General features: G+C 40.2%; 1 protein-coding gene across 1 annotated transcript; it reads left to right on the top strand.

The window, feature by feature from the left end:
- The first annotated feature begins 1,981 nt into the window (after positions 1 to 1,981).
- ddost (dolichyl-diphosphooligosaccharide--protein glycosyltransferase subunit (non-catalytic)) lies at positions 1,982 to 21,956 on the top strand. Its single transcript, XM_073031871.1, has 11 exons — positions 1,982 to 2,202; positions 3,036 to 3,146; positions 7,564 to 7,650; positions 9,239 to 9,342; positions 9,831 to 9,925; positions 10,815 to 10,908; positions 12,075 to 12,223; positions 13,039 to 13,186; positions 15,687 to 15,807; positions 19,548 to 19,654; positions 21,160 to 21,956. The coding sequence occupies exons 1-11, from the start codon at positions 2,025 to 2,027 to the stop codon at positions 21,307 to 21,309; spliced, it is 1,344 nt and encodes a 447-aa protein (XP_072887972.1). The 5' UTR covers positions 1,982 to 2,024; the 3' UTR covers positions 21,310 to 21,956.
- Positions 21,957 to 22,011: the final 55 nt, after the last annotated feature.

Here is a 22,011-nt window from a genome sequence, read left to right as displayed (position 1 = left end):
TCAGGCCGAGACCCTTCATCAGGACCCTTGAGTCCTGATCAATTGCTAAATGTCTATGTCCTAATCCCAAAAATCACTTTTAACGCTAATCAAGGTGTGGTCCGATCAGAGCGTGATCAAACCAATTTGGATTTCCTTTGATTGGCATTTATTTGTCCTGCTTGGTTGTTTCATTAGCTTGTCTTGGTAAATCTACCAAAGCTTCCTGATGCCTATTTTCTGTTCTCTTTGCTGTATTTCATTTTTGTCCATTTAAATTTTATCATCTACTTTTGATTTTCACATACTTTTAGCACATCTCCAATTAATGAACATACTGCTCCTTCCAATATGCTTGCATTGCATTTCCAGATCCAGTTCTTCCAACATGGAACTTGGTGGTATGTTATCATTATTTATTCCTTACTCTTGTTTTTATTCAAAGGTTCATTTTATTATCAAAGTATATACGCAGAATACAACTCTGAGATTCATCTTCTCCATAAGATACAGAAAAACCATGGAAACCATTAACCCCGTTAGCCTTCTGATTTCAGTCAGTTTTGTACCTGTACCCAAGCTTTACCTGAACCACCAGAGCAGAGATTTGAACATATTAAATTGGGGGACTGCTTCATCGAGCACCTCCACTCCATTCGCCAAAAGTGGAACTTCCCGGTGGCCAAACTTTTTAATTCCCATTCCAGCATTTTGGTCCATGGCTCAACTTGTGCCATGATGAGGCCACCCTCAGAGAACAGGTTGCAACACCTTATATTCCATCTGGGTAGCCTCCAAACTGACAGAATGAATATCGATTTCTCCTTCTGCTGAGTTTCTCCAGCATTTTGTGTGTGTGTGTTGCTTTGGATTTCCAGCATCTGCAGACTTTCTGGCGTTTATGAACTAAATTATAAAATAATGCTGCAGCAAAATGTTAGCAGCAGATGTAGCAGGTATTAGGAAGGCAACTGGCACATTGACCTATCTTGCAAGAGGGTTGGAGCAGAGAAATATGGAAGTATTGTTCCAATTTTACAACATGCTGGGTGAAGCAACACCTGGAATACTGTACACAGCTTCGATCCCCTTATTGAAAAAAGGATAAACTGATAATGGAGGGAGTCCAAAAGAGTACACTAGGCTAATTCCTGGGATAGGGGTTTAATTTAATGCAAGTATCTAATAAAATTTCTTCAGCTACTTACATTTAATTAATCCCAGGAATTAGCCTAGTGTACTTTTTTGGACTCCGGTGGAAATAGCTTGACATGTACACTCATAGGTGTGTATATATATATATATTTAGGGGATTTAGTATTTTTTTGAAAGATCGGGGAATTAGTAACAAGGAGCTGACATTGAAGGGATGATGAGGCCCGGAACAGATCAACTTAATCAATTTTTTTTAAAATGAGAGGCCAAATGGCCTACTCCTGTTACTATTTCCTTATATTCCAATTTCTCCAGCAGTTTCTTTTCTGTGTTTGTTTTCTATGGAAGTCTGGCACCAATATCAGAATAGGTCTAATTTGAAATAAATGCTGTACCAAAAATTCTTTAAAAATTTGTTGGCATCAGTGTAGTTTGCATGGATTTACTACTAAATAAGATTGTCACTTTCTCAAAGGAAATTGATCAATAGGATTTTCACAATCCACATGAACTTCTGATAATTAGATTATTACTACATAAATAAAGAATTTAAAAAATATATGGAAGAGATTGCAATTAAACCATAATTGTGGATTTCCTCCTTGCTCTAAATGGGAACTTAGAGAAAACGCAGATTGTTCGGGGACCCTTTTTCTTGCTGCAACGGGTGTTAGTGACAAGTTGGCCGCTGCTGATTGGTTAGCTTTGAGAACTTATGGTTTTTGTAAACATATTAAAGCAACTGAGGGAACTAAAACTGATAGGAGTTGAAAATAATTGAACAAAAATAAATGTTCTGATCTGTGTTAGTAGTAACTGTGGGAGACGGGGAGAGCAGCAGCGGCTGGGAAGAAGTATTTCCGGATCCGGTTGGAGTGGCGGCTCTGGAGATGGCGGAGGGTCAGAATGGGAGCTGGGTTGGGAGGATTGGGAGCCGGGCCTCGCTGCCCGTATGTCTCCTACTTGCCTGCCTCCTGTCCTTGGCGAATGGGGCTGGACGGACGCTGGTGCTTCTGGAGAACATCAACATGAAGGAAACGCATTCGATATACTTCAAGAGCCTGGCGGGTGGGTGAGAGGGATACTTTGCTCATAGGGAGACGTGGAATTGCTGGAGTTGGGGGAGCGAGTCGGGAGGTGGAATGATTTGTAGGGCCAATCAACCCACTAATTCTGCTTCACTTCATAGAATCATTATGGTCATGCCCTTTACCCCTTCTCCTTTTTTCACTAAATAATCAGACAGATGATGTGTGTTTTTAAAAGAAAATTTAAAAAAAAGAGAGGGAAACGTTCTGCAGACTTTTTCGGGTTCCCCTAGTTATTGAAAACAGTCCAAAAGGTCATCTGAAGAAGGACGCTTGCCTTTTTAAAGATGCAATCTGATCCAGCTCCAGCTGTGAGCAACCCCTCTTCCATTTTGAAGGCCCACACCTGGCATGTCAGGTAGCAACTTGGGCGACGGTGCCGGAACTCTCATGGAATCCATCGGGTGAGGTTTGGAGAGATTTAGTGGAATTGTACTCCAGTGATGCCTGCAATAGTTGAATGAGTGAAGAGAGGTTTAAGTAATTTAAACGATGTGCTTCAACATGAACACAAGCGATTCTGCAGATGCTGAAAACACAAACTGCTGGAGCAAGTCAGGCAGAAGGCAGTCTACACACAATGTCGATTGTTTATTCCCCTCCATAGATGCTGCCTGGCTTGCTGAGTTTTTGCAGCTTTTTGTGTGGTGCTTCAAAACGAACTTTTCTGCTACTGTATACTAAGGTTTAGGTTATTCATTCTGTAAATATTGTCCTGGTATATCTCTGAACATTACAATTGTTTGTTCAAATATGCTCACCTGTTGCTTTTTTCTTCCTCCCCCCCCCCCCCCCCCCCGAATCTCTAATTAGATCTCGGGTTCAATTTGACATTCAAGATTTCAGATGATCCTGGTCTGTCTCTCATTAAACATGGAGAGTTTCTGTATGATCACCTCATAATTTTTTCACCATCTGTGGAAGGTAAGGATGTTTTTTTTTTCTTGTTCAAGTTTCTTACTTGTAAAATTCAATTTTGATTCAATTCCTCCCTTTATACACCCAACTATTGCTGAGTCATCAGAGAATTTGTGCAGACGACATGACTCAGTATTGTATCTAAAGTCTGAGGAATACAGGGTAAACAGGAAGGGAGCCTGTACAGTCCCCTGTGGGATCCCAGTGCTGTTTATGTCTGACACATATCCCTGAAGCGCATAAATTGTGGTCTGCCAGTCATCTAGTCCTTTATCCAGGAATCAATGTAAGTGCCAATCTACATTGAACAGAGCTTTTTCCCCCATCAAAAAAGGCTGTATGGTATTGAGGCGCTTGAGAAATCAAAAAACATGATCCTCACAGTGCTGCCCCGCCTATCCAAATGGAAGTAGGCTCTGTTTAGCAGGTAGATGACAGCATCATTGACCCCAATGTGCTCCCGGTAGGCAAACTGCAGGGGATCGAGGGCTGATTTGACCGGGGGTCAGAGGTGAGCCAGGACCACACCCTCTAGGCTCAAGATCTCATGATTTGTGAGGTCAAGGCCACCGGACAGTAGTCATGCAAGACTTCTGGTTGGTCCTTCTTGGGTACTGGGACCACACATGATGTTTTCCACACAGTCGGGACCTTTTCCAGGCCGAGACTCAGATTGAAAATGTGCTGGAGAACTCCACACAGCTGCTCAGCACACTCTTTCAGGACCCTGGGGTTCATACCATCAGGTCCCAATGCTTTGCCGTGTCTGAGTTTCCCAGAGCTCTTCTCACCTGCTCAGTAGTGAAGGTGAGTCCACGAACACTGGATGGGGGGGTTGGTGGAAGCTGGGGGCTGGGGGAGGTGAAGATCGGGATGATAGCAGTTGGTATGTGAAGGTATGGATGGTAGGTGCAGGGCAAGGACGGGATGTAGACATTGGTAGCCTGCATTGTTTGTCCACCTGTTGAACTGGGGGCGGGGGGAGGTGTTGGTGCCTCGGCACCTGGATTGGTGTGCTGATGGGGTGTGAATAGGAGGGCAGTTGTCAAACCTATTGAAGAATTGGTTTAACTCAGTCGCCTATTCACGGCTGCATTCTGAGGCTCTACAGCTAGGCTGATTGAAGCCAGTGATGTTCTTCGTGCCTCTCCACATCTCCCATGAGCTTCTCTGCCCAAGCTTGTTCTCCAGCTCTCTCCTCTATTCCTCTTTAGCCACCTTGATCTTCTTTAGCTCTCTCTTCATGTGTTTCAATTCGTCCATGTCTCCTGATCTAGAGGCTCTCTTTTTGTGTTTGAGAAGAGCCTTTAAATTGATACTTGAGTATCAATTTTTGTTTTGGTTAAATTTAGGTAGTTTTTGAATGATGAAAGTAGCTTTAAGTTCTTTTATGTTAATATATGCTTTAGTTAGTAATGACTTCATAATGTGTTTAAAATATTATTTTTGTGGACATTTCATGATTTTGAAAACATGAAACGTGATGATGAGCAGTTGTGATAATGGTTGGAAAAACTTAAGGAAGAAATAAAGCAAAAATTAAAACTAGTTATTTACAGTTTTTGATTTGGGATTCTGTGAAATACTGAAGAAATTCTAGTTTTGCAGTTGTAAATAAATAATTGGAACTTTAATAGTGAATTGACCCTTTATGCATAGCTTGGTTAATTTAAATTTAGTTCATAAACACGAGAAAGTCTGCAGATGCTGGAAATCCAAAGCAACACACACAAAATGCTGGAGAAACTCAGCAGGCCAGACAGCGTCTGTGGAAATGTTTTGGGTCAAGACCCTTCTTGAGGAATGGAAAGGATGGGGGAAGACGCCAGAATAAAACAGTGGAGGGAGGATAAGTAGAAGGTGATGGGTGAAGCCAGGTGGGGAGGAAAGGTAAAAAGCTGGAGAGGAAGGAGTCAGATGGGAGAAGATAATGGGAAGGAGGAGGGGACCCTGGGGAAGAGATAGGCAGCTGAGAAGCAATAAGAGATCTGAGTGGGGAATAGAAGAAGAGGGGAGGGGAGTCATTTTTATTTTAGCAGAAGGAGAAATCGATACTCTTCCTGTCAGTTTGGAGGCTACCCAGACAAAATATAAGGTGTTGCTCCTCTACTTTGAGGGTGGCCTCATTGTGGCACAAGTTGAGCCATGGACCAAAATGTTGGAACAGGGATGGGAATTAAAATGTTTGGCCACCGGGAAATTCCACATTTGGCAGATGGAGCGGAGGTGCTCGACAAGGTGGTCGCCCAATTTATAATGGGTTTCACCAATGAGGAGGAGGCCGCATCGGGAGCACAGGACCCAATAGACAACCCCAGCAGATTCGCAGGTGAAGTGTTGCCTCACCTGGAAGGACTTGATTGGAGGAGATGGAGGAGGTGAATGGGCAGTTGTAGCACTTCAGCCGCTTGCAGGGATAAGTGCCGGGAGGGAGATTAGTGAGGATGGACGAATGCATAAAGGAATCACAGGGAGTGATCCTTGCAGAAAGCGGGGTAGAGTGGGGAAGGTAGGATACTTGAGGAAGTTGCAGAGAATAATTTTTTGGATGCAGAGGCTAATGGGGTGTTAGGTAAAGACAAGAAGAACTCTATTACTATTAAGGTGGTAGGAAGAGTGGATGAGCATGGGTGTTTGGGAAATGGAGGAGATGTGTGTGAGGGCAGCATCAATGGTGGAGGAGGAAGGGAAGCCCGTTCGTTGAAGGAGGATGATGTCTCTGATGGAAAGGGAAGCTGCATCCTGGGAATTGATGTGGTGGAGACAACAGCAAGGGAATAGCATTTTTATAGGTGACAGGATGGGAAGTGGTACAGTCAAAGGTGACTGTGGGAATTGGTAGATTTTTTAAAGATGTTGGTTGAAAGCTTGTCTCCAGAGATGGAGACAGACATCAAGAAAGGGGAGGAAAGTGTCAGAAATAGAGGCTACGTTTATTTTTGGTGGCTTTTGTGAACCAAGTAGGCAGCGCTGCTGTCAGGTAGCCTAGAGATTATATTGGACTAGCAAATAGAGTTGTGTACCATGGATCCAGGCAGGCAGGTGCGTTTGGGTTCCGTCATGGAAAATGGAATTTAGCTTCAATAACAAAATAAATCTGCAGATTAAAAAATTGTTAGTCTCAGGGATGGGGCCCACAGAAACTACTGGACTGCTGTCCTTGGTTTGCCTTATACGAAACTTGGACCCACCAACATGAATGAATTAATGATCTTTATTGTCATTATACATAGGTACAATGAAACTCTGTTTGGCTTCATCTCAGGCAATCAAACAAAGCGGCAGATAAAAACAAGACAGTAATAGAAAAACAGTATTAAATAGATAAGTAGCAGAAAATAAGTTGCAGCAGCACCAGAATATCACAGTAATGCACAAAGTGCCGTTGGTGCAAGTATTTGAGTCACAGTTTCAGTCATTGTTCTGTGGGAGTGGTGTGATGGAGGCCACAGCTCTGGGTTAGAAGCTGTTCCTCAGTCTATTTTTAGTGTCCTGAACCTTTTGCTGGATGGCAGCGGGTCAAACAGGGAGTGGCCGGGGTGTGTGGTGTCTCTGGTTATGCTGATTGCTTTCCTCCTGAGTCTGCTGGAATAGATGGTGTCCAGTCCTGGGAGCTCCATCCTGACAAATGTGATTGACTTACTGCCTCCTGTTCAGGTTCAATTAAACAGGGACAATAAAAAATATGGTGTGCGTGTTGTATGGAAAATAAAATAAATAACCCGTGATTCATTGACCTTAAGCAGAGTGTGAGCAGGTTATTTAATGAGAGATTAGCACAAACCAATGTGACCCTTGTGCAATACTGCGGGTCTTGCAACAGTTTCTGAGCAGTAAGACCTTCAGCCAGCTTTCCCTTCGTAAGTGAAGGCGTGAAGATCTGTCAGCTGAATTGAAAGCAGCCAGTTTAATGTTGACTAAAGATAAGATCTGTCTTTGGTTTGAATGGATTTGTTTAGCATTGAAGGTAAGCTTGACAGCTTAAAATTACTGATCTAACCTTTTTTTTTGTGCAGTTGAACAGATTAAAAACTTTTCATTTGGTATTGCATTTTCCACCTTGCTCCAAACAGTCAGAAATTACATAAAATATTAGAGGCAAAGGCTTTGAACGGAGAAAGTGCAGGAACAACAGAGGATTTTAAAAGAAATCATGTTGAAATAGATTATATAAGACCATTGCCTTTAAGGAATTGTAGCTCTTTGCCTTGTGGTGCACGTTGGCTGATAAAAGGATTATGGTATGTGCACTGCCATGTGTTGTCAGTGTATAAAATGTTGGATCAAGTGGAACTTCTGAAAGAAAAGACAGCTGAGAGCTGATGCATTGGAACAGGTGGGTGTTAGAGCTGTGTTTTACTTGTTACAGAACAGCTAGAAAGGATAAAAAATTAGGATTAATGGAAATTTGCTTTGTTTGCAGATTTTGGAGGCAACATTAATGTTGACACTATTGCCACATTCGTTGATGGAGGTGGAAATGTACTGGTTGCTGCGAGCTCTGACATTGGTAAGCATATGGAATAAATACCACATCTGAAATGATTTTAGAAATGTGATCAGTCTATTAAGTAGTTCAACATCAGTGTAAATTTTAGTCTTTTTAAAAAAGCCTCTATGTACAGAAAACATCATTACCTTGAGATGTTTCAAAGTTTTTAACAGTTATTAAAATACCTTTGAGGTTTAGGCACTGTATTAACATATGAAGTGTGTCAGTCAGTTTGTGACAAAGAGGACCCACAAATGGTTTAAAAAAAAAATGCTTGATACTCACTGTTGGTCTTGACAGTGATGCACATTGTCAGAATCTGTGGCGGTCAATGAGATCTTTTATATCTGTTTTTTAAATTGACATTTGGATTTAAATCAACATTTTAAAACCAAAGGAATATATCTCCAACATTCTATCAAGACTGATGGTTTGCATTGAATTTGTGGGAATATATGTGCATACAGAATAGGTTCCAGTATTCCAAAAGATCAATATCTTCCTCAGATTTAAATTCATGAATGTTCAGGGTAAATGAGCTAAACTAAGATTATAATCTTGCAAAAGGAAAATTCTGCAGATATGCTAATCTGAAATACGTAAATGCTGGAAATATTTAGAAGCTCAGAATGCATTTCCGGAGAGGGAAACAGTTGATGTTTAGTGTCAATTATCTATCACCAGAGCATTTGACATTTGAAATAAATACTTTAAGGTGTAGAAAATGGGGAACAGAAAAAGAGATTCTGTTATACAGTGAAGGGAAAACTACATGACAAAAGGAATGTGGGGTGCAAAAATAAGGGTATAGTAATGGGTCAAGTAAAGAATTGAAAACATGGAGGAACAGAAACAACTGAAATCTTTGAACTCAGAGTTTTGCGATCACAAGGCTGTATTGTATTGTGCCCAACAAAAAAAGCATGGTTCTATAAACTTATGTTAAGTCTATTGGAACAGTTTAGAAGGTCAGTGTCAGATAGGGATGTAGTTAGTGTCACGCAGTTGTAAGCTTGGGATTGCATTTGTAGACTAATTGAAAGAATTCTGCGGAATAGTCACTCCGAAAAGGGGAATACCATTTTGAAAAGTGAAATCATACCAATGTGAAAGCACAAGTAAGTTACTGTTTGATGTGGATGATGTCTCTGACTAGTGAAAAGGGAGGATGTAAAAAGGAATTTATTTCTTTGCCAAAGTTTTCATGGTAAGTTGCTCTGGGAAGAACTGAGATTGTTGGTGATTTGAAGAGTGAATCAGGTTGTCGTAGATCAGAATTCATTCAGATTGCTGAAAGGTGGCTGTGATGGAAGGAAATGTGTGCTAAGTGATGGCATCATGCTAGTATCACAGAAATGGCGGACAGTTTGAAGACTGGTGAAGGGAAAGTAAGAACAAGGTGAATCCTGTTGGGAAGGAGTGGAGATAATGGACATGGTCAAGGATTCATCACAGGAAAGGAGAAGGTTACAACTTTTGGTTGCTCATTGAGTAATGAAGTTGATGGTGTTATGGAGATTGACCACAGGTAGAATTTTTAACTGAATGTAATTGGAACTTGGTCTGCATCGCTGATGGTGTATTTAATTTACATTTTTGCTTTTAGGGGATCCTTTACGAGAACTGGGTAGTGAATGTGGGATTGAATTCGATGAGGAAAAGACTTCAGTTATTGACCATCATAATTATGATGTTTCTGATCTTGGTCAGGTAAGGACCACCAGGGAGATTTCATAACGAACAGTAGTGTCTCTCCAACTAACTTGGTGAGAGATCTGCTTGATAATAACAGGGCTCACGCTTGTGGTCATAAATCTTGGACACTTTTAGTCCCTGTATGCTGAATTTTAGCTGTCAGAATGATGAATGTTACCGCTGAGGAATAGATACACTAGACTAAGGGTTCCTAACCTTTTTATGCCATGGATCAATACCATTAAGCAAGGGGCCCATGGACCCTAGGTTGGGAATCCCTGCACTAGACTGTTATAGAGTTAAAACTTGCTACTTTACACACATTAAGATGACCTGCAATATAATTCTTAAAATCTTAATTCTGGATATGTTTAATTAATGTTAACAACATTCAAAATAGTAAATACTGTGAAGCAATTCAAGAAATTTACCACAAAGATAATTTCATTAAGAACATTGTGTTCAAGCGTATTGAGTTGATTTATGCTTTGTTGTTTCCAAAGCACACCCTGATCATTGCTGACAGTGATCAACTGCTGAAGGCTCCCACTATCGTGGGGAAGCGGCCAACAAATCCTCTTTTATTCCGTGGAGTTGGGTAGGTACTTTATTATTCCATTAATGTTACACCTTTGTACAGCAAATTTGTAACAGGATCTATAAAACAGATAGTTGCAAACTTGACCGTTAAATACTTACAAATTGTGACTTGCGGCTCCAAATTACTATACCTTTTAAGAGCTTAGTGATAAACTTGTATTGATAAATAACTTTTGTTAACAGTGGAATATCTAATTTTCCATTGGGAGAGACTAGTTTTTTTAAAAATTTAATAGTTTCAGAAATGGTATCCGTGAACAGCTAATATTGCTTTCTCTTATCAATTTCAGTATCTCACTCACTACCCAGTCCTTGTAAAGGATCTCTCACACATGAACGTTCAAAATTGAATACTTTAGCAGGGATTCTTGACAAGTACTTTAGAGAACATTTTAAGGGATTCACATTTGTGTCAGACTTGAGGAAAGATGCCCAGAGGCACGAAGGGGGAGATGGATCTTGAAACTTCTGAAGGTGATTGGAGGGTTTAGGGAAATTAAGTCTTAAGTGACAGCATGTGTGGAGAGATGAGATGACTAAGAGGTCTTTTAGTAATGGAGTTTGTTGGGAATATATGGTATCTCAGAAGCAGCAGAAAACACATGAAGCATGTGTATAATGTGTTGGAAGTAGAGGGGTATAGTACATGAACTAAGGACGTAACAAGCAGTAATTGAGGAGGGGAAAATTCCTCACTTGCAGTGCAGGTGGTTAATATTTGCAAATAAATGAACATTGTATGTTTTGACCTATTTGACGTAGTAAATTTTCTCCAGAAAACCAATCAAAGTATTTGTATTTAAAAACTATAATAGGAGTAAATTATCCAATTATCCTTGAGCCTATATCCTAGGCCCTTAACCATTTTATTTTTTTTTACTTTCCAGTATGGTTGCTGATCCTGATAATCCATTGGTCTTGGATATTCTGACTGGATCTTCTAGTTCTTATTCCTTCTTTCCAGACAAGCCAGTCACACAGGTAACTCTTATGTGTAATCTTCAAGTTGTTGAATAATCTCTTTCCTTAAAGCCCTAATGTGCTTAAAGACAGTTCTGTAAGTATCCTGGTCTCTATTCACATTACCAATTTTTACATGAGAATAAAAGTAATGTGTGTGAGTATGTTATTTGATCAATAAATCACTACCAAGCTTAATTCTAGCATCTTACTTTGGGCCATTTATAAAGGGTGGAGATCAGGGAAGGTAGTTGAATGGTTTCTCTGCTTAAGGCCAAAGTTGAATTATTTTGCTGCCTGTTTGAGGAAGGCTAACTCGACACATGAGACAGATTGAATGGGATTCAGGTCAAGAGAACTGTAACTTTCCTGTGTTTGGAGGATTTAGAGGGATGAACTCTTGAGAGATTGTCATTCTTGATGCGTTGAATCCACTGTAAAGTGCAATAGTATCTGCACTCTGGTTTGTGCTTCAACCTTGGGTTAATTTCACTGCTCAATAATAAGTATAGTGAGTGAAAGTGATGCAAATGTTTTTTTTGAAACAAATTGTGAGGCACCTTGACAGTGTAAAGGTGGAGGGGATGTTTCCTCCCTGTGGCACTCTAGAACTAACAGTCTCAAGAAGTTTGCCCATTTAAAACTCAGCCTATTTTTTTTCTCACTTGAGGTTTGTCAGTATTTGGAACTCTCCTGAAAGTACAGAGGAAGATGATTCTTTGGATCTTTTTAAGGCAGAGGTGCATAGGTTCCTAATAAGCAAAGAATTAAATGGTTATCCCAGGTAGACTGAAATACAGAGTTGAGATTACAGTCAAGTTAGCCATGATTTGAAAGGCAGGGCAAACTCTAGCTGCCAATGGCTTACTCTTGCTCCCCCTTTTGTTTGTAATGTATTTGTAGTCTAGATGATGGGAGCTAGTGAGATACATATTAAGTGCTCTGGGTATTCTATCCTATATGCACTGTAAAGCAGACTGGGAAGGTTGTGCACGGTCCAGTTAATCTCCCACTGAGTGCAAGAAAATTTTAATGTTTTGGAGTTTACATCTTGAGCAATATTGCAACACCTGTTGTATGTGTATAAAGTTTGTATATAAAATGCAAATTATATTTGCATGGATTTGTATATAAAATAGGGAATGGTTTAGTTAAGGTAAGCATCTGGATTTTCCACCTTTTGCTAGTATCCTCATGCTGTGGGGAAGAACACCCTGCTGATTGCTGGACTCCAGGCACGGAACAACGCTAGAGCTGTCTTCAGTGGTTCTATCGATTTCTTCAGTGATGCCTTCTTTGAAGCTGCTGTGCAGAAGGCAGTCCCAGGTGCTGAACGGTAAGATCAGATATCAAAGGTCATGCAAAGTTCTTGCCTGTCTCTCTGACTACGTTTATTAATTGTTTCTACTTGGCAAAAAGGAAATGGCAAAGGCCTGTTTCTTTTATGTCTATCAGCTGTGCTGCTGGAACCATTGCAGTTCTGCAACTAACAAAATGCTGACAGTGGCATTTTGTAAAAACGTCAAAATTCTGACCATTGGCAACGAAGTCTAATTCTTGACGGGTGCTTGGAGATTACATTACTCTCAGGATATTAATGATCTTGTTTTGATGGTAGAGTTCGATGGAAAGAGCAGTGGAGCTGAAAGCTTGCCATATTCAATCCTAAAAAATAGAATGTGCTGCAGTCACATCATGCAAATGAACACAGTTCATGGCGAGGGCAGTAATCTGTGTCATGTCCTGGTGACTTGATTCTGAGTTTAATTTGTTCTCTAGGTTGCCCTAACTGGGTGGGTGTTGTTTATTTCGTACAGTAAAACTGATCATTTTGGCAACCTTGGGTATACTGGACAGGCAGATTTCATGGATTGTCACATATTTCTTGTGTTAGTGCCCCAAACTTCATTTATTTACATACATGTTACAGAGCAATATAATAACGTTTTTCAGTGAACAAGGTGAGTTTAAAGAGAGCTTAGAAATGAAACCTGTTAAGTTCAAAGAGAGCATGGTAAACGGGACTCCAGTGAGTTTATAAAGACTGTGGGAAGTCAGGGCTTCAGTGAGTTTAAAGGGAGTGGAGGAAACATTGTTGTGACATGAGTGGAGAGTTGTACAAAATTTTTTGCTTGAATTCTTTGAATTCAGATTTTCAAAAACTGGGAATTTTGAACTGGCAATGGCACTGTCCCGCTGGGTATTCAAAGAGGAAGGAGTGCTCCGTGTTGGAAAGGTGTCTCACCACCCTGTTGGAGAAACCAATCCACCAAATGCCTATACCATAACTGATCTGGTGGTAAGTATCAATGAAAGTTTATTAATTATTTAAACAGCTTTTTTTTCAGAGGGTAGCTTAGAAATTATATTGAATTATTTGCATGATATGAATTTGCAGACACAATTATGTAACACAGAGGGTTCAACATTGCAAGAATTACACAAGCAAATTCTAATTCTCTTGACTGAATTGGCAAAGGCACTTTCCCAGAAAGTTTCCACTCTGCCACTGCGCTGAGTTAAACTTTCTCGGCAGGGTGGCAGTACATTTGAACTCAGTGGCCTTATGCAGAACAACACCATGCTTAAAGAATGGGAATTCAATTGTCAATAAGGAATTGGGAGAGGTTGAAGAATAAGGTTACAAGGGGTTTGTGTTTGTAGAGAGAGTTGCATTCTAATCAGGAGGTTCAGTAGATAAGTACCGTAGATTCCGGACTACAGAGCGCACCTGATTAAAAGCCGCTGGCTCTAATTTTAGAAATAAAATCAATTTTTTAATTGTAAAGGCCGCACCGGATTTTCGGCCGCAGGTGTCCCACGTTGTAATATGAGATATTTACACAGAAAGATATTACACGTGAGGATTTTTTAACTTTTAATTAAATCCATATGGTAACAAAAACAAATACATATTGCAAATGCTTTTTTTCGAACCGTGCCCGTAACGCGGCTACTTTTAAATATACATTGCGTATACTTCTTTACTGAACAACATTCCAATATCTCCTAACGACTGGTAAAAAATATATATACTGCAGCCTACCAGGAAAAGTTATTGATCGCCTTTAACTTAAAAGCAGCGTTTCGCTCAGATCTAATGCCGCTCCGCCGCTCGACCCCCACCTTTCCGTTTATCGCAAACGGCATTTTTCCCACAAGACACCGCGAAACCGGGTGTGACGTCATAGCATCCCGCGATGTAGTACAGAAAACAAATATAGTTAAAACTCTTCTAACTTTAACTAGAAAATGAATTACTAAGCGAAAATATTATAAACTAAATAACTGCCATAAGGCAGCACAATGCTTTGAGTGTTTTCCATGTTGATGAGGGTGAGTACAAATGACTGATTTACAATAATTTAATTGTGAAAGTGCGCTTGATTTATCGTACAATTTCATTGGACCTCTGTGAACTACTCATCAATTTTATTGGTCTACTGTTATGAGGCAAAATGTTTACGAGGCGGCATGAAAAAAATCATGTATTAGCCGCTCCGGATTAAAGGCCGCAAAGTTCAAAGCTGTTCAAAATGTGGGAAAAAAGTAGCGGCTTAAAATCCGGAATCTACGGTAATTCACCATTACTTGGGAGTTTGCAAACTGAAGTGGAATTTCAAGAGAGATCATGGAGGGATTTGTGGGAGTTAGGATTTGCTGAGTTATGGAGCTGTTATTGTAGCTTTCTTGTTGTGGACTTACTGTGGGGAAGCTTGACGTTTAAATTATAGACTTAAATGCAAAGAAGAAATTTTTAAATGACGTAACTGAGACCACTTACCCATCCTCTTCAAGAGAGGGGATAAAAAGTTAGTTAAAAATCAGGATTGGGTGACGTCTTCCCTTTACTTGGTGAATGTGTTTCAGCAATATCCTAAATACTGGGACATCACTGATAAAATTCATACTCACATCTGTATCAGTGTTCACTTGACTCGTTTTCCTTTCTTAAATTGTGGCAGCTGGAACATAAAACAAGCTTTCCCTCTACCAGTGATGATGATAATTGACTATTCAAGAGCATAAAAATGAACTTTTATTGGAAGTGCTTTCATGTATGTTTACTTGGTGGGATGGGAGCTAGTTTAAACTATTTATAAATCTTTCATATATTTCAATTATGGATCTAGTGTGGGGAAATGGTTTCAGTACAGAATGGTTTTAAAAAAGGGTGGCATGGATGTGAGCCAAAAGGCAATTTTTCTGTGGTGAAAATTCAATGCTCTTTGACTTTGTATTGTTTCCCTTAAGGTGCTCTGTTAAGACCTATCAATTCCTGCAGTATTTTTGGCTTCTTGCAGTTTGTATGGGGTCTGTTTAATTTGCTTGCAGATTGATTTAGTATATTAAAGTTTGCAAACTCAGATTATATTTTCACTCCCACCACTTGAAGATGTCATGATATTCCTGGGTTTTCTTTTGAACTATTACTTTAGCCCATCTCTCACTGCCTTCACAGATCGAAGGATTAGTTTCATACTTAGTGACATAATCATATCCCTAGCTCATACTCTACTGTTACTTGTTTAGAATAAAGAATTACATTTTTAAACGAGTGAAAATGGTGTGAGACAGGACCTAAGTACTTCATAAAGAAACAGTACTAAGTGATGGAACATTAAAATGAATTATTAGAAGCAGATTGAGTTCCTATTTAGGTCCCTGAATCTTTTATTAATTAAATATTCAATAGTTGTTTTTATTCATTTCTGGAGGTCACATTCTGTTATCATTGTGGACTCAGCAGTAATGGTCCAAGAAATTTGTGATGATGGTAATGTTTTCTTTTGGTACAGGAATATAGCATTGTTATTGAAAAACTCTCCAATGGGAAATGGATCCCATTTGATGGGGATGACATTCAACTGGAGTTTGTTCGCATTGATCCCTTTGTTAGAACCTACCTAAAGAAAAATGGTAAGTAGAATGACCTAATGCCAGGCAAAGTAAACATGTTTCCATGCATTTGAATTTGAATATGATGGGTTTGGCTGAAATTTGCCTTTTTTTTTTCTGTTGCATTTAATATCTAATTTGAATTCTTGCACCAGAATTTGCTGCTGCTCTGGTGGGCATGGGTCAATCATTCAAAAAATTTGGGAGGAGGAGGTTTGTAACCTGAGAATATAAAATGCTGAATGAGTTCATATGTTCATAGATTACACTCACCAAAAGTCCTTAAGTATGACAGTTTAGTTTTACTGGGATTGTTGATTGAGTAGTTAGGAACCTGGAGTATATTTACATTTCTCTAACAACACCCTCTCTGCACCAAGGAAAACTTTATTCCAAGTTACATGTGGTACTTTTGGAATTTCATCTGGGATTGGAAAATGGATGTCATGAATTATCTTGAAGATAATGGTAACAATAGTTAACATTACCAGTAATCTGGAGATTTACAAAGCAGTTTGGAAATTCTATAATTAGTGGAGTTTGTTTATTGAGATACAGTGTGGAATAGGCCCTACTGGCCTTTTGACCCATGCTGCCTAGCAATTCCCTGATTTAATCCCAGCCTAATCATGGGACACTTTACATTGACCAACTAACCTAACAACACCTGGAGAAAACCCATGCGATCACAAGGAGAATGTACAAACTCCTTACAAGCAGCGGTGGGAATTGAGCCTGGGTTGCCAGTACTGTAAAACATTACGCTAACCACTATGCTACCGTGTTGTGATATTCAAAAAATATTGAAGACAATTTTCATGAGAAGTTAGTTACTTTTGCACTCTGAGGATATATTATTGCAGGAAAATGGAGCTCTTTCTATTTCAGACTTGCCTTTAGACACAGCAACATACAGCTCATGATCCTCTGAACAGCTGTCCTTTTTATGTAAGGAGGTTCTTGTTGTTGTAATTTTAAGTTGCCTCTTTTGTAAAAGATGGGCTAATACACAGAGTTTCCTTAAAGTGAAAGGGAATACGGGAAATGTGTTTGATGGCAAGTAAGACTGAAATGCAGAGCACTAAGACCTTCACTCCCAACTATCCTGCTGGTGAATGTACAGTATCCGGAAAATAAAATGGAAGACCTCTGAGGAAGATTGCAGTAATGGAGAGACAGCAGCAACTGCTGTGTTCTTTGCTTCATGGAAACATGGCTCACCCCGCCTAGGATGCAGACTGCAGCCTGAGGACTTCACCATCCACTGCAAAGACAGGACAATGGAGTCTTCGAAGATAAAGGGAGCAGTTTCATGATTAACTAATTGTGGCGCTCAGATGAGGTGGTTCTGTCTCAGTCCTGCTCACCTGATCTGAAGGTCAAGTATCATCCATTTTATCTGCCAAGGGAGTTTTCCGCCATCATCCTGGTAGTGGTGTGTATTATACTCCAGGCCAACGTCAGGCAGGCACCGGATCGGCTCAGCACCATGATCGTCAGACACAAAACAGCACACCCGATCCCTTCCTGATCATTGTGGGTGATTTCTAACCACAGCAGCCTGAAGAAGTCTTTGACCAACTCCCACCAATATGTCGCCTATGGAACCAGAAGAACCTGCACACTTGACCACTGTTACGCTATCATCAAGAACGCTTACGGTATCATGCCACATCTGCACTGCGGCATGTCCAATCACTTGGCTGTTCTTCTACTCTCAGTGTACAGGCAGAGACTGAGGACTGCAGCACAAGTGGTGAGGACCATGAAGATATGGTCAAGGGATGGGAGGCAGAAGAGTGCTTATAGGACTGGATTGAATGGGTGGAGTGGATAATATTCAGGGATTCATCTTTGAATTTGAGTGAGTATGCCACAGTTGCCGCTGATGTAATGGGGGGGGGGGGTGTGTGTGTGTGTGCGCGCGCATGCGTGCGTGGGTGATGAATCAGGAAGTTTGCAGACTGTTGAGTTCTAGATCTGTGACATTCAAGAACAGTGATACAGAACTATACAAGAAATCCAGGTAGAACCTATGGAAGGCTATTTAAGAGAAAAAATCAATTCCAACTGAAGTTAGAGAGGGAATCAGATGAACGTCAGCTCTGACAAGGTTTGCAGGCCATTATTTCCTACAAGGTGAAACCTAACATCATGAATGGCTGTGATGCTTCACTCCCAGATGAGCTCAGCACCTGTTATGCACACTTTGAAAGAGAATATAACCGCTCCTGAGTGACCCTGTGATCTGTCTCAGAGGCTGATGCTAGAACATCTTTGAGGAGGGTGAGCTCTTGCAAGTGTCAGACCCCAATAGTGTACTTGGTCAGCCACTGAAAACTTGTGCCAGCCAACTGGCGGGTGTGTTCAAGGACACCTTCAATTCCTCACTGCTGCAGTTGGTAGTTCCCACCTGCGTCAAAAGGCCAATGATCATATATCAGTGCTCAAGAAGAGCAGGGTGAGCTGCCTTAACAACTATCGCTCAGTTGCTTTCACATCCACTGTAGTGAAGTGCTTTGAAAGGTTAATTATGGCCAGAATCAACTCCTGCCTTAAGCAAGGAGCTGGACCTGCTGCAGTTTGCCTACTGTCACAATAGGTCTAAAGTGGATGCTATTTCACTGGCTCTCCACTAGGCTTTGGACCACCTGGGCAATAGCAATACCTATGTCAGGCTGCTGCAAATTGATCACAGTTTAATGATTAACACAGTCGTACCATCAGTACTAATCAATCAGCTCCAAAATGTGGGCCTCTGTACCTCCCTCTGCAACTAGATACTTGACTTCCTCACCAGGAGACCACAGTCAGTGTGAATTGGAAATAACTCCTTCTCGCTGACAATCAACCCTGGTCACCTCAAGGATGCATGATTAGCCCAGTGCTCTTCTCACTACACCCATGACCATGCTCAAACACTATCAAAAAAATTGTCGACAACGCAACAGGTGGTTGATGAGTAATAACTGTTCCTAAATCTACTGGTGTGAGTCCTATACCACCTTCCTGATGCCAGCAGCATGAAGAGAGCATGTCCTTGGTAGTCTGTGATGGACTGAGCCATATCCAATAATTTTTGGAGAGTTTTCCATTCAAGGACATGTTTCCATACCAGGCTGTGACACAGCCAGTCAATATACTCAGCACCACACATCTATAGAAGTTTGTCAAAGTTTTAGATGTCATGCTGAGTCTTCGCATACTCCTAAGGAAATAGAGGCACTGCCGTGCTTTCTTCATAACTGCACTTGCATGCTGGGCCCAGGAAAGGTCCACCAAAATAATAACACAGTAGAATTTAAAGTTGCCGATGCTGCCCACCTCTGATCCTCCAATGACGGCTGTTTCATGGACCTTTGTTTTCCTTCTGAAGTCAATCATCAGCTCCTTGGTCTTGTTGACATTGAGTAAGAGGTGGTTGTTTACGGCACTGGTCAGCCAGATTTTTCAGTCATCCTATACACTGATTCATCACCACCTTCTGAATGGACAATGAATCCATGTACCCTATCTCACTTTTTGCTCTTATTTGCAGTAATTGTATAGTTATTTTTGTAATTGATTATGTATTGCATTGCTGCTGCAAAACAATAAACTTCACGACTTATACCAATGATATTAAATCTAATCTTGAGATAATGGTTTGCTGCCTGTCTGAGCCACTCATGTACTTTATACCTGCGATATTCTTGCCACAGTCCTTTCAGTTTGAGAGTTGCACAGTAATTAATTCAGAGCTTATTCACTTATTTTTGCAGGTGGTAAATATAGTGTACAGTTCAAACTGCCTGATGTCTACGGTGTATTCCAGTTTAAAGTGGATTACAACAGGCTTGGATACACCCATCTTTATTCTTCTACTCAGGTCTGTATCACATTAGGAACTTGTGCAAAAATATTACAAAGTTTAACTGGCAAAAGACTTTCAAGAATCAAAATTCATTTCTGGTATTGTTAGGACACTCTCATTCAGCCTTTTCCTGTTTTCCTTGAAGCTCATCTGCCATAAATTTGCCCCCAAACCCCTTCTGGTCTTGCACTCTATCTTCTCCTGCAGCCCTACAGCCATCTTGGATATCCATGCCTCCTTAATTTGGGTTGCGAAAGGAATTAGTCTCTTCCTGGGCACTTAATTCTGATACCTTCCCCAAAACAGTCATGCTCTCAACCTTTATTCCTTTAAGAAATCCATGTAACGAAGCTTCTCGCCATTTGTGGTATTATCACCTCAGGTAACTTGGTTTCACTTTTTAATATCACTCCACCGAAGCACCTCAGGATAGTTCTCTTCATCCTGCTGTCACGTCTACTTTTGTTGTGATGTGTGCTAGGGCAGCAGTCTTTACTGATCACACTACCAAGAAATACCCAGAGCAGATGTTTCTGTTCCTGGTCAAAGGCTGAATACAGTTCTGATTAGTATTTATTTTCTGTGATTGGACCACATCTTTGCTGTAGAGAAAGATGCACTCTTCTGGATGCTTTTTGGTTATTCCTCTACAGTCATTTCTGTGCTTTTGCCTATAGTCTCTCCCATGCAGTGAAAGGTGTGGTGTGTAAATACGTAGTTTAGGTACATTGGGTGAAATGAAGGTAGAGGAATAACCAAAATGAGTCCAGGAGTGTGCATCTTTTCTCTACACCAAAGAAGTGGTCCAACCGCAAAATAAATAGGACACACTGAATTCAGCCTTTGACCAGAAGCAGAAACATCTGGTCTGGCCATTTCTTGGTAGTGTGATTAGTAAAGACTGTTGGCCTAGCACACATGACAACAAAAACACGTGACAGCAGGCTGAAGGGAAATATCCTGAGGTGCTTTAATGGAGTGATAGCAAAAAGTGATACTAAATTACCTGAGGATAATGCCCCAAATGCTGAGAATCTTCTTTGCATACATTTTCATACCTTTTCATTGTGTGAATGGGAAGAAAACTAAAAGCTAGTCAATTTCCTGTCAGGGATATATAATTGCATTTATTTTAACAAGCTGAAACATACAATTCATTCAACCAGTTGCAATTGTTGCCGTGTTAGAAGAATGTAAATGCTTAGCTTTTCATTCCTTTCTTTAATTCACAGATTACTTCCCACTTAATCTGATCATGAAACTGGTTTTTGAGGATCTCTTTGAAAGATATCCAAATGTATGCCATATTCGACTGAAAACTTGGCCAAGTGACAATAAATAAAATTCTTTGTAGGGAAGGTTCATATTGATATGAGATTACAGATACTAAAATAGAAGCAAAAAAAAAGCTAATTGAGTTGGCTCATTTTCACCCCACACCAACCCTGCCTTCGTAAAATTGCTAACACAATGGTAGCTGTGTTACTGTGAATCTCACCAAATGTTTCTTTTTGTTCAAGGTATCTGTTCGTCCTCTCCAGCACACACAGTACGAACGCTTTATTCCCTCTGCCTATCCGTACTACGCCAGCACCTTCTCCATGATGGTTGGCCTTTTCTTGTTCTCGGTGGTCTTCTTGCACATGAAAGAGAAAGAGAAGGCGGAGTGAGGGATTGGAGGGCGTTCTCTATTCTTGATATCTCCAGTGCTGAGAGTTTTAAGTTGGTTTAAATTGGTGAGGGGTGATTGCAAATTCTAGCCTTTCTGGAGCTCATGCCACCTCAGGAGCAACTAAACTACAAATCCCATTTATTGTGATCCCTCCGTTGATCAGAGGTTACCATGTGCTGCAGGTTACAGAAAGTGGGTGTATCAATTTGAGTGTTGATTTCTTTTGCACTGTAGAATAAATAACTTTGTTTTTAAAAAAAACTGCCGGAAGTGTTGGTGTCATTTTCCATTAAGAGACTAAAACCCTTGGTTAAAAATAATGGAGGAAATAAAAGAACTTCTGTTTCTTCACCAGTTGCATTAAAATCTCCAGAAACACAAGGACAACAAAACCTGCAAAGTTTTCTAACAGGCGAACTCCAGTTCAATTGGAAGATCTAAGTTAATATAACCACTTGCGGTCTCTTTGGAGGGATCATATCATTTAGCAAAAGAGATTAAAATAAGTGAACAAAATTTTATTTTCGGATCAAATTATGTTTTTTAAGAAAAATTCTCCCCAGCACTTAATTCTTGTACCTACATTGATGTAACTTCTCGATTTATGTTTCTTATCATTGGAAATAAAGTGAAACATTCCATTGATTGATGTTTTGATTCTTTTAACATTAAAGCTGTAATAGGTTCATGTGTAAATCTA

This window comes from Hemitrygon akajei, chromosome 29 (assembly GCF_048418815.1).
Source record: "Hemitrygon akajei chromosome 29, sHemAka1.3, whole genome shotgun sequence".
Classification (NCBI taxonomy): Eukaryota; Metazoa; Chordata; class Chondrichthyes; order Myliobatiformes; family Dasyatidae; genus Hemitrygon; species Hemitrygon akajei.
This window is presented reverse-complemented; position numbering and strand designations above follow the sequence as displayed.

Coding starts and splice junctions, on each gene's coding strand:
- ddost (XM_073031871.1), top strand. CDS start 2,025: ATGGCGGAGGGTCAGAATGGGAGCTGGGTTGGGAGGATTGGGAGCCGG. Junction 9,926..10,814: donor CTTTTATTCCGTGGAGTTGG/GTAGGTACTTTA, acceptor TTTACTTTCCAG/TATGGTTGCTGATCCTGATA. Junction 19,655..21,159: donor ATCTTTATTCTTCTACTCAG/GTCTGTATCACA, acceptor TTTTTGTTCAAG/GTATCTGTTCGTCCTCTCCA.